The sequence below is a fragment of the Lissotriton vulgaris genome, chromosome 12 (assembly GCF_964263255.1).
Source record: "Lissotriton vulgaris chromosome 12, aLisVul1.2, whole genome shotgun sequence".
Lineage (NCBI taxonomy): Eukaryota > Metazoa > Chordata > Amphibia > Caudata > Salamandridae > Lissotriton > Lissotriton vulgaris.
The window spans coordinates 100,175,391-100,186,438 of NC_141700.1; the positions used below are offsets into that span (position 1 = coordinate 100,175,391).

General features: G+C 41.9%; 1 protein-coding gene across 2 annotated transcripts in view; it reads right to left on the reverse strand.

Moving 5' to 3' along the window:
* The window catches only part of DCST2 (DC-STAMP domain containing 2), an 84,714-nt gene extending 74,599 nt beyond the window's left edge, over positions 1-10,115 (reverse strand). Inside the window, exons 1-4 of one of the 2 annotated variants that reach the window (XM_086947375.1) lie at positions 9,848-10,115; positions 8,206-8,376; positions 6,307-6,408; positions 24-218 (exon numbers count right to left, since the gene is read on the reverse strand). In XM_086947375.1, coding sequence (XP_086803501.1) covers positions 24-218; positions 6,307-6,408; positions 8,206-8,376; positions 9,848-10,115 — 736 coding nt within the window. Of the gene's footprint in view, positions 1-23; positions 219-6,306; positions 6,409-8,205; positions 8,377-9,847 lie in introns of those variants that run through there. The other variant, XM_086947376.1, reaches the window with a different exon arrangement.
* Positions 10,116-11,048: the final 933 nt, after the last annotated feature.

An 11,048-nucleotide genomic window follows, 5' to 3' on the forward strand; every position in this document is an offset into this window, starting at 1 on the left:
TGTACCTGTGGGATTCTACTCACATTTTGCCACCCAGCAAAGCAATTTGAAGAGGAGCACAATATAGCAGAGGAAGAAGAGGAATGGGATGACCCGCATGCAAGAGTCAAAGCCATCATCGAAGATTTTGCAGCACTTGTAGAAGGGTTTCCCCAACTCCTCGTTGCAGATGTCGCCAATCTGCATCAAGAAATACCAGATGTTCCGAAGCGCCCGCACTGTGGAAGCAAAGGAGATCATCAGGAGCAGCAATAAATAGTCAACTACAAGTTCTGTTCTGACTACTCAAAGACACAATCCATAAATGACTAATCTCCCAAACAAATTCTGAGCTCCAAGATTTGGAGACCGAGCCACCTTTTACTCAGAAAAGAAATCTATCCTCCAAGGTTGAAGATATATCTGCCTGGTCTAGATGTAAGAAGATGGGCTCTGAAGTTGTGAAATAAATGCACCTTCTAACACCTCCTCTGCTGTGCCATCCTCAACCAAGTCATTTCATTTCCTTTTTTTAGCTTCTCCGGTTGGTTACAAGGACAGACCATTTGACTCCATCAAAGATGTAAGCTGACCCACTGTGGTGCCCAGAACAGATTTTAGAAACCGTGGTCTAGAAGGAAAAGTTACTTACTTGTAATCCTAGTTCTTTGTCAAGTGTATTCTCTCTCAATTAATAAAATATAGCATACAGAATAGAACCTTTTCAAAAATGTCTATTAATGATACAAAAAACGAACCATGTAAAAGGGGTAACATTTATTGTTTTTTGAGCAATTAGCCAAAATTAGGTACAAACCAGGGTATTCGGCTGAAGACACCACTCTAGCAAGAGTGTAATTCAAGCAAAACAAAAGGAAAGGGTTCCACAATTCAAAACAGACACACATTATGATCTCAAACCTTGCTCCTGTCAGACTCTTGGAAGAATGCACTATCCCATCATGCCTAACAAGTTGTTGTTGGAGCAAAGCAAAGATATAAATCTAAAGAAATAGGGTCAAAGTCTGTAGCTGTACAAGAGGGGAGGTGAGTGGGGCTTTTATGAAGTCATAGAGAATGGACATAAAGAATTACGATTACAAGTAAGTACGTTTTCAATCTTCAACATGGAACTCTCTGCGATATTCATAACAGGCAGAATAGAGCAGCAAGCTAATCCAAACGTAAAGTGCTATTAGCGTAATAAAATAAATGTAACTCTTATTCAATGAGTTATGAGGAGAAGCCTGGTATATGTATTAGGATACAAGCCAGACAAATCTGGCAAAAGTGTGGACTGGTCTCAAAGTTACGACCTTACAAATACAGATATTTCTCATCAAAGCTACAATAGCCACCTTCACCCTAGGGTTTACAAAGAAAAGATCTATTCGCTTTTTCATAACAAGTAAAATATAAGAAACTAGCTACTAAGTTATCACCAAAATTGATAAAGAGCTGTTTGACCATGTGTATTTCTTTAGAGTTGTCCCAATAACATACAGCCCTCCTCCACATTAGACAGTAAATATCTATCAGTCGGTCGGAGATGTTGGATTCAGCAAAAAAGTAGGGAAGCAAACAGCCTGGTTAATGTGAACATCAGAAACAACTTTTTGGAGAACAGAAAGGTAAATGCTAAATGATACTGTATTCTGTTAGAATATTGTTTATGGGTCATCAAGTCACACAGCCTTAAGTTCACTTACCACTAAAAAAAATCAACTTTCCACAAGAGGTGATATAAATCAGCCTTATGCTTTGGGTCAAAGCTGCGACCTATCAATCTAGCTTGCCCTTTATTCAGTTTCCTAGAAGGAGATGGCCTTCCAACTGGAAGAAACTCTATTCTAAGACCCACCAGGAAATCCTCAATCACTGGAATAGTGAAAAAGTATGCCTTAAAGGAGATATAAGGTAAGCAGCAGCAGCAGCATCAGTTAAATATACTCCAATAGGAGGAGCACTGTAAATTAGATTTTGCCAAGTATAGATATTGTAATATCATCTTTTCCTGGAATGTTCTTAGTGCACCTCCTTGCTATGCACTACAAGCCCAACATCTTTCATTTGAGGACATCTGGAGACCTTCTGGAAAGACATTTCACTTCCCTAATGATGGCCATGCAAACACCAGGTAAATACGACATGCCCGTACAGCCAAGCCTCAGGAGCCAGGGAGTCAAGTCAACCAACAGAAAAAGGAGAGCGAAAGATTCTGCCCAACATCCTGAAAAGCAGATCCAACCTGATCGGCAGCCTCTTATGCATTAGAAGGGACCATAGGAGCCAGGTTCACCTAATAATTGGTGGGAACCAGGTCAAATGAGCACTTCCATGGAAAGGTGAGAATCCGAGGATGCCCCACAGGATGCCCTTACTCACACGAAAGAGACCCGGAAAGAAAGAACGAGACCTAAATCAATAGCAATAAATAGGCACTATTTTTATTCGTTTTGCGTAGCACCAACCACAATATGCATTGCAGATTTTCATACATAAACCATATGCAGCGATTTTATCGCTCAGATTGATCATGCAATGTTTTAATGGTGCATTGAGGAAGCCTTTTGCGTGTATGAACACTTTAGCAAATAATAATTCGTTATTTTCCCGATTGGGCATGTGATTAGAATATTTAATTTATTTCACTAACCTAAATCATATGCTGATTTTGCACATAGTGAGGAGTTGACCTTATGAATGGGTCGAAATTACATTTTAAAACAAGGAGTACACTTTCTTGATGACTTTTAAAAGGGCAGTTTTTTAATACATAAAGTAAATGGTATACATTGAAAGTTGTAAATCTTGGTTTCTAAATATCAGAGAGATGTCTTCTAGGTCTCTGACACCCCACCTCAGTCCCATTTAGTAATGCTGATCACTCTTTCACACCTTTTGACTTGTCTTTCTGAAAGCAGGCGCCTGGAAATCCAGGAGTCTCACACATGCTCCGCAAGTAAACAATGAGAAACATTATGGCCTGACATTTGGCGACGTATGATAAATTATTGGTGGGGGACAAGTCGATCAAGCCCTTATAACCTGGTGACTATGAAGGTGAAGAAGGTCTGCATATGAGCAGCGGTGAGGCCAGTCCAAGCGATGAGAATTGTCTTTGCTTTGCTGAGTCTCAACCTGGTAATCAATCTGGGAAGAAGTGGGATTGGAGGAAAAGCACAAAACAATCCTCTGAACTAACTCATTAAAATTAGCAACCTGGAGATGTAAAAGGGGCATTTGCATTCTTGGTTTACAAATAAGTACCCCTCAACAGGAGAAAATGTTTGCCAGCAGGTCATCATTTAGAAACCAGTCTTCTGACCAGTGGCACGCAACTCATCTGCTTTTGTGCTTTGCCACCCTGGTTGATGCATCACCATCAACCAAGTGCCTCCTGTCAACATCCAGGGCCTCATCACCTGAAATTCTTTATTGAGCATCCTAAAGCTTATACTCCAGGTTTGTAAAGATAGTACATATTGTCAGTGTGAAGAAGAAGAGGTCCTGACTGAATCACCAGCAGGAAAGACTTGACAGGAAGCGAATGCCCGATCATACAACTCTATTGGCGGGTAGTGGTTTGGAGAATGTCTTGGGTGCTAGCTCTGGAGGTTCCCCTAGACGCAAAGTGGCTCCTTTTAACGATAACAGGGGAGGAAGTCTGGCCAAAGTATCAGAAGATCTAGCTGGTGGTTGCAGCGGGAGTGGCTAAACGTCATAGTGCGCAGGCCTGGGGCGCAGTGTCTCCCCCTCGAAAAGAAGGCTGGAAGCCTGAGCTAGACTGGTGCCAACAAGCGGAACTAGTGGTCTATCAATGGTAGGGGTTGCCCGCAGAAGTGGGAAAAGTGTGGGGCAGCTGGCGCAACTTTCAAGTGTACCAGGTATGGGGGGGAGGTGGGTTGGAGCCGCAGAGGGAAGGGGTGGCACGGTCATCTAGATGTCTAATACTCTGTGAACTACAAAATGTCACTGGCCATAAAGGCTCCATTTCAAATGTACAATCATGCTCTACTTTTACTACGTGCTGCTTTAACTGAATCGCATACTGAAAGTTCGCTTCCATACATTGCTGTGCTTACTGAATGCTGAGCGATCTTTCAATAAAAAGAGTTTAAAAAAAAAAGTTAGTCAACCTCATTGAAGCACAGTAACAGTAGTCATGCACGCGTCAACACTGAGTCACTGTTCATGCATCATTCACTGTCGTATAAGGTATTATGTACTCAGACATTTTAGAGACCTGTCATCTTAGCACTTCATGGTTTGCTCGATACTTTAAGTTTACACTTCAAATAGTTAAGATGCTAATGGACACCCCTAACCCTGAGGATGTTTTCGATAGCTCAAACTTGCCAATTGTCCTACTGACTCTTTCACAAACCCTTTCGACCACATTTTTTTCCCCCAACTTCAAAGCAAACAGTAGTAAAGGTACACATGACAATCAAAACATTTAATAGAGGACAGGACCTCAGTTACACGCTCAACAACACTGGTTTTGTAAACTCCTTTGGGTTCTTTTAACAAGCCTTGTTCCTAGCACTCATACTCAGCGGCGAACAATATTAGCGTTGTACCAACATTTATAAGCTTGTAACTATATTCCATCATGACAGTACCTGTGACAACAAAAAAAACACAAAAATTGATGGGCGGAGTGCTTGCAAAGGTCTCAATTACTGGCAATCGCTTACCCAGCATTTCAGTCCACCATGGTCATTGATTCCAGACAGGGAGCAACCAAATCAATCTTGGTTCTGCTCCAATGGGAACAGTCCAACTCACACTTTCAGGCCACACTCCCAGTGAGTGAGAACATAAGCAGACTTGTGGACTTCATCGGTGAGGCGCAGCTTGGAAGCTATGCCGCAGAGAGCCCAGGACATTTGACTGGTCAGCCTCACTGCACCATAGGATTCAAGCTACTTTTGCGATTGAATTTTGAAAATAGCCAAAAATATGCACTGATCCACTATCCACGTATACGTGGGCTTGCAACATAACTGTTTGTAATCATCTTGGATATGTCTGACTTTTCAGTTACTTTTTTTTAACAAATCTCTTTATTGATTGTTGTGTTTCATTTCAAATATCGTAAAGGAACAATAACCAAAGTGCACCAAACAGTACATATCTGGGAGTGCTCAAAGCATCAGTACAATTCAGAATCGCAGGCGGCCATCTTCATCTCTCCGCACTTAACCAATGGTGTTCAACGCTACATTTTAATCTACTTGGGGGCTACTCACCTGTGTGCAATTTTACTTTTTTCACCTAGGGACTAAATAAAGATTTGGAATAACAGTAACTAACAGTGGTAATAGTTCAATGTCAGGGAAAATTACCAAAGTAAAGGGTTGGCTTTTGCACAACTGAAAATCACTTGTTTTTAAAAAAAAATTATGAGGACTCTAGCATTTTAATTATGCTTATCATTTTTAGGTCAGGCTTTAGTTCAACCATTGGCTTGATACTTTGCCAATCAAATCTCAGCTCAGCCCAGTGGATTATTCATCTATCACCTAGTGCTATTGGCTGCTACAATGATTTCTTCCACCTCCAATCGAGTGCTTGCTTTGAACTGCAAAAGGGACTACTTATTAGCACATTCATTAACCCCGGATGCATTGGCTTTGGCAGTGATTCTAGTGGGCATGGTTCGCTCAGGAGACCAGCCACTGAAATTGACAGCCATCACTCTGACCTTTAGTTTGTATTGGTTTTTCACACACCACTGAACATAAGAAGGTCTGAAAATTCTGCAAGTCCCAGCCGAGGTCACAGAAAGATGCAGATTCAGTAGAAAAAGTTTTTGGGTGACAAAACAAACCAATACTTCACAGAGAGAAAATGTACCCCAAAAAGACGACTCGACGTAAAGGTATTGTTGAGTGGGTAACAGGGTGCCCAGTTAGTGAAGTAGACCAACTGATGTGCAAGGGAAATTTTATAACATCGAGAAACATCCACGCATGACTATGCTACATTTAACTACAGAAAATGAATGTTGTTTGTAAAAGACTACGGCTATGGCAGAGTACTTGCCAAAGTGGCTCGCCCTAATAGTAGTTTGCCAGACATTTTGGCAGTGATCCTGTCACCAAGAGATGTTTTTTCTTCCAGCAATCTCCCCGGGAAAGGTTTAAGTGATGTCATTCCGCTGAACTCCTTTCGCATATAATATCGCTTTGGTTTCTGGATCAAGTGAACATGGCCAAGTAACTTTACGTTTGCATTCGTGCAGATTTATAGAACCCTGTGAAATATTGTTGGCACTTAGGGATTATGGAAGAAACAGAGAAAGGTTGCAGGAGCCCTTACCGACGTGCTTGATGGCGTTCCCCACTGCCTTGAAGAGCTGCCGTACTCTGTCCGCAACCTTCTTACCCTTAAGCATGAGCGCCTTCAGTTTGTTCAGCACACCTGAGGAGAATGAAGGACCATGCTGTCATTGGAGACCACTATATCCTGATCTATGGATGCAATGATCCATCTTACTGTACTCTTACACACCCAGGCAGGAGTATCCATCATCCACCAAATTCACAACAGAAAGGCCTGTGGTTGTGGTTGACCATGAAGAAGCAGATCCCAGCTAGCTGCACTCAATGACCCCACCTTGCCTCATTTCCTATTTTCCCCTGTAGGTCCCCTTCCTGCTCTTAGCATGACAATCCAGTGGATAAGAGAAATTTGATATTTATTCCAACTAGACTCTTCAGGCTTGGTTCAGAGCTGAATGATAATGGATTGGACTTCAAAGTTAGTCCTCAATACTATGCCTACAATGGAGGAAATTCAACAGTGGATTAGCCTCTGGATTACGCATGCCCTCAAGACATTGGCAAATTTTACTACAACACCCAATTTTAAATGTGAACTTTTGTTTTCTCTTTTCTTTATTTCACACATCCAAAGGTATGCTCAAGTCTTCAAGGTGCACTCTTCAAAAACAATTCCTTGTTTGAAAAACAATGGGCCATATTATCAAGAAAAGGCGATACATTATTGCTGCTTTTATCGGCAGGAAACTGCTGCTAAAGTGGCGATAATGGCCTTGATAATATGCCCTTGTGAATTCCCATAGAAGCACAGGTTAACACCAGAACCTGGGCTTCTATGGGAATTCACAAGGGCATATTATCAAGCCCATTATCACAGCTTTAGGGGCAGTTTCCTGCCGATAAAAGTGGCGATAATGTATCGCCCTTTCTTGATAATATGGCCCAATATCTTTTATTCAATACACAACCAAACACTGTAATATAAATATTAATTCTTTTATCTAGGTGCACAAGTGACAATAAATTATTCCGGTTATTGTTTTAATGTTACAAAAGCCCCAAAGGGCATTAATGGTTTGTTATGTTACGTTAGTTATGCTATGTTACGTATGCTATTGTGTACCCTGCTATACTCTGTTGTCTTATGTTTTGTTAGTGCCATATGGATTGTGTATATTCAGCCACTGGCTTGGACTTGCAGGTCTGGGTACAATTCATTCACAAATGTTGTAAAGCGGATTATAGTCGGATTCTGCTTGTGAGTAGATGTTATAAGCGCTGTGGTTGTGTCTGTTGCTCTCTTGAATGATCTGTGGGTGATATTATTGGGAGTTCTATGAATGAGACCAGAGGGCTAATACATCTTCTAGCTCAGTTGGCATGCAAACTGCCTGGCAGAAGAATATTTATGTGAGATAATTGTTGTTAAAAAGTGATGTTGGATACTATGAAAGCCAGCCAGAGCCATTCTTTGGTGAAGTTGGATGTACATTAGCAGTTCTATCTTGATAGGCTTGATAGGCAACTAACCCTCATACAGCTTCTCAGGCCTGACTAAAGGCATGAGGCACCCTGGAGATGGGAGTCATGCCAGATTGTGTTTTTTCAGTGCCGGCATCATTGCTTGGAACTCATTCCCATCTGCGATAACACTCTCAACTGCTCTGTTAAGCTCCAGAAACATCAGAAGTGCTTCACATTTGGTAAAATAGTTCTTAAGATCATCACCAAAAGGCCCTTGTAAGGTGATGGACACAGCACAGATGGTGTCACAGCCTCAGTTACTGACGTCTGTAAATCCCTCCAACAAATTACGCCTGTATCGATGTCAAGGTTGTGTGCCTAAGTCCATCGTTCATTAGGTTGTAGATTCTTGAGTGACTTTAGTAGACACCCCTCTCTCTGAGTGCAGTAAATGAAAGAGGACCCATCTTACCCATAAGAGGTTGAGTGATTCTGTCCACCAGTTCTTTGGTCTGGTTTAGCGCCACTTCTGCGTTGCATGACACAGAGACAGCAGCGTGGTTGAAGTTCACAAGGATGTTACACAATGGACCTTCCATCGCAAGGGTGAATGCTGCCAACAGGATGAAAGTCTTGCCCTGATCTGGGGTAAACCAGATGAAACACAGGTTATCTTTGTATACCTCCAAGGAGGCATGTCTTCATTCATTTTCAGACTGAATGCCGTTTAAGTCACTCAACCCTAAATGGCATGCGTCGCTTATATTTTTAGCACTAAGAGCGTCTGGCCGGTAAATATGCATAAGGGTTCACTTTTGTTTCTGAGCCTCAATGAGACTTACCACTGATTGTGTGGCACCATAAAAGTGAATAAGTGTGATCTAGGCTAACTGATGGAATGAAACTAAAGTATATTCAAAATCCCATGCATCATGAGGACGTGTGGCTGGCATGAGAAAAAGTTACCTCTAGCCCTAAGACAATCATATTCGGCTTCAAATCCCTGAGAAGTCCATACAATAGTAATGTCTTAATTTTTGAGGCCTTTAGAGGTTTCCTGCAGACCATGGTCACAGGTCTGACATGATTTTACGCAGCCTGTTCCACTCCTGAAGGCATACTGGCACTGAAGGGAGAATGAGAATCTGATAGTGAATGAAAGTTGAACAGTAAGGGGACATATGAGGAGGACAAAGCAGAGTGGTAAAGACAGATGAAAGATTCAGTGAGGTCAACTCAGACAGTTTTGCTGATGATCTTGATTACAGCAGTACTACAAATCAACAAAGGGTTTAAAAAGAGAGACAAACAGGCGGTAGCAGACATCTTCAGATATACAGCTCCAGGAGACGGTTTCAAAATCAACCCGGCTAGGAAGCAGCACACAGCACTAAAGCTGAGGCCTGTCACCACCAATGAGCCCATATGCATTGTGCACGCGAGTGCCGTATCCACTGATGGGAGTGATGGACATAACAGTGGTGTGACTGGAGAGTAAAGGTCAATAGGAACTGAATAGCATGGTAGTGATAAGACACTGATGGATGGAAGTGACTGAAAGCTAGTTCCAGGAGGACAAAAGGAACTTCATGGCCAGATGCTAGTGGGTAAGACTAAAATGCCTGTCTGACTCAGGAGTGATGAACAAGAGATGATTAGTATACATTGATGAGAGGAGCTGAGCAGAAAGGGACAGCTTGGCTGTATGAGTGTGAATCACGTGATGTACAATAGAAACTACATGGCCAGATCTTTGTGGAGAGTTAGGTTTGGACAGCTCAAGAGAGGTGGGTAATAGAGGCTGTAAGACCTGGCGGGATGAATAATAGATGCTGCCAGGATAGGGGCTGGTGGACACTACAGCTTGCATGGTTTGGAAGAGGTGGTCAATAAAGGCTACATCACCTGTGCTTATTGGTCAATACAGACTACTTTCTTCTGTTACATTTTGATATAATGGGCTGCGAGGCCTAGCAGTAATGGACAAATAGGGTTGCGTGGTCTGAGACTGAAGGAATATAGAGACTACCTGTCTTGGGAGTGATTGACAGCACACGCTGAGTGCCTATGTGGGACGGCAAATGATTGGACTTTGATGTCCCACTGTCACCTACCTGAGAAGATCTGGGGTATCATCAGCAGCATGGTGGCCCGCACCTTCACGGAGAAACCCATTCCCAAGCCAACAAAGACACCAATGGTAATGGTAGCGAGCATGCAGTACCAGATGTTGTAGCTCTCCACAAACATGAGGACCAAACCATATATTGTGGTGAAGAGGAGGCCAAAGACGAAACCACCAAAGCTGCGTATGATCTGCTTGAGTCGGGTATCCTCTGGATCTTCGTGCCTCACTCTCCTTATCCTTCCAACTGGCCTCATAGCCATCTTCACTCTTTCTTACCTAGTTTTCTCTCTTCTCCCTCCCTTCATTATAACCAGAGATGGCATAATTCTCTGGCAGCATAGTTGACATTTGATTCCAAAGCTGTGAATCAGGGGTGCAAAATAATTGTCAGAAAATGGGAAATTCTAATAGAAAATTGACTCTTCTTTAAAAATAGAAAAACTTATCAGAGAATAGAAAAAGAAGTAACAAAAAGGGGTCTATTTTTCGTGGAATTAGAAAACATGGAGAAGGATTTCAAACAAAAAGTCACAATTCAAGTAGAAATATGAATATTTCATCCAAAAGCGTAATTATCACATTATTATAGGGAGATTGACATTAGAAAGTTTAATACGGTTCTCAATTTTTCCTGTTATCTTTTCCAACTTTCCTCTTATCAGAAATCTCATGAGATAGGACACTTTTCAAGATTAAGTATATTTAATCAGGAAAGGGGAAACGGTTATCAGGAAGGTAAACTTTTTTATTTTTAATAAAAAGACAGGAAAAGGGAACATCTCACGTTGTGGAAATATTTTTAAAATAAAGAAATCATTTTATTAAAAACAATATTATCAGAAATAAAGTGAAAAGAAGTTTAATTACAGAAACATAGGAGGGCAAATGGGGGATCTGCTCAAACTTCCTTCGGATGAGGAAGCAACTGTACCCTCAGTCGAAGATCCGACTTAGACCCTCAAAGGAAAGCGCCCGCTCACACTCTAAAGGAGAGATAACCACTTTCATCCTGGAGATTGGTCCTCCCCATGACCATTAGAGGAGGGAGCTTGCTTCACTTTCAAGGTGAGTTAGATCCTATTACCAATAAGCAGAGGAAGCTCCTTGCCTTTCTCCATACGCGGGAGATTTAATTTGCACTGCACAGACGCCTCTCGTACTCGTTGCAGGAGGTTTCCCCCTCGATT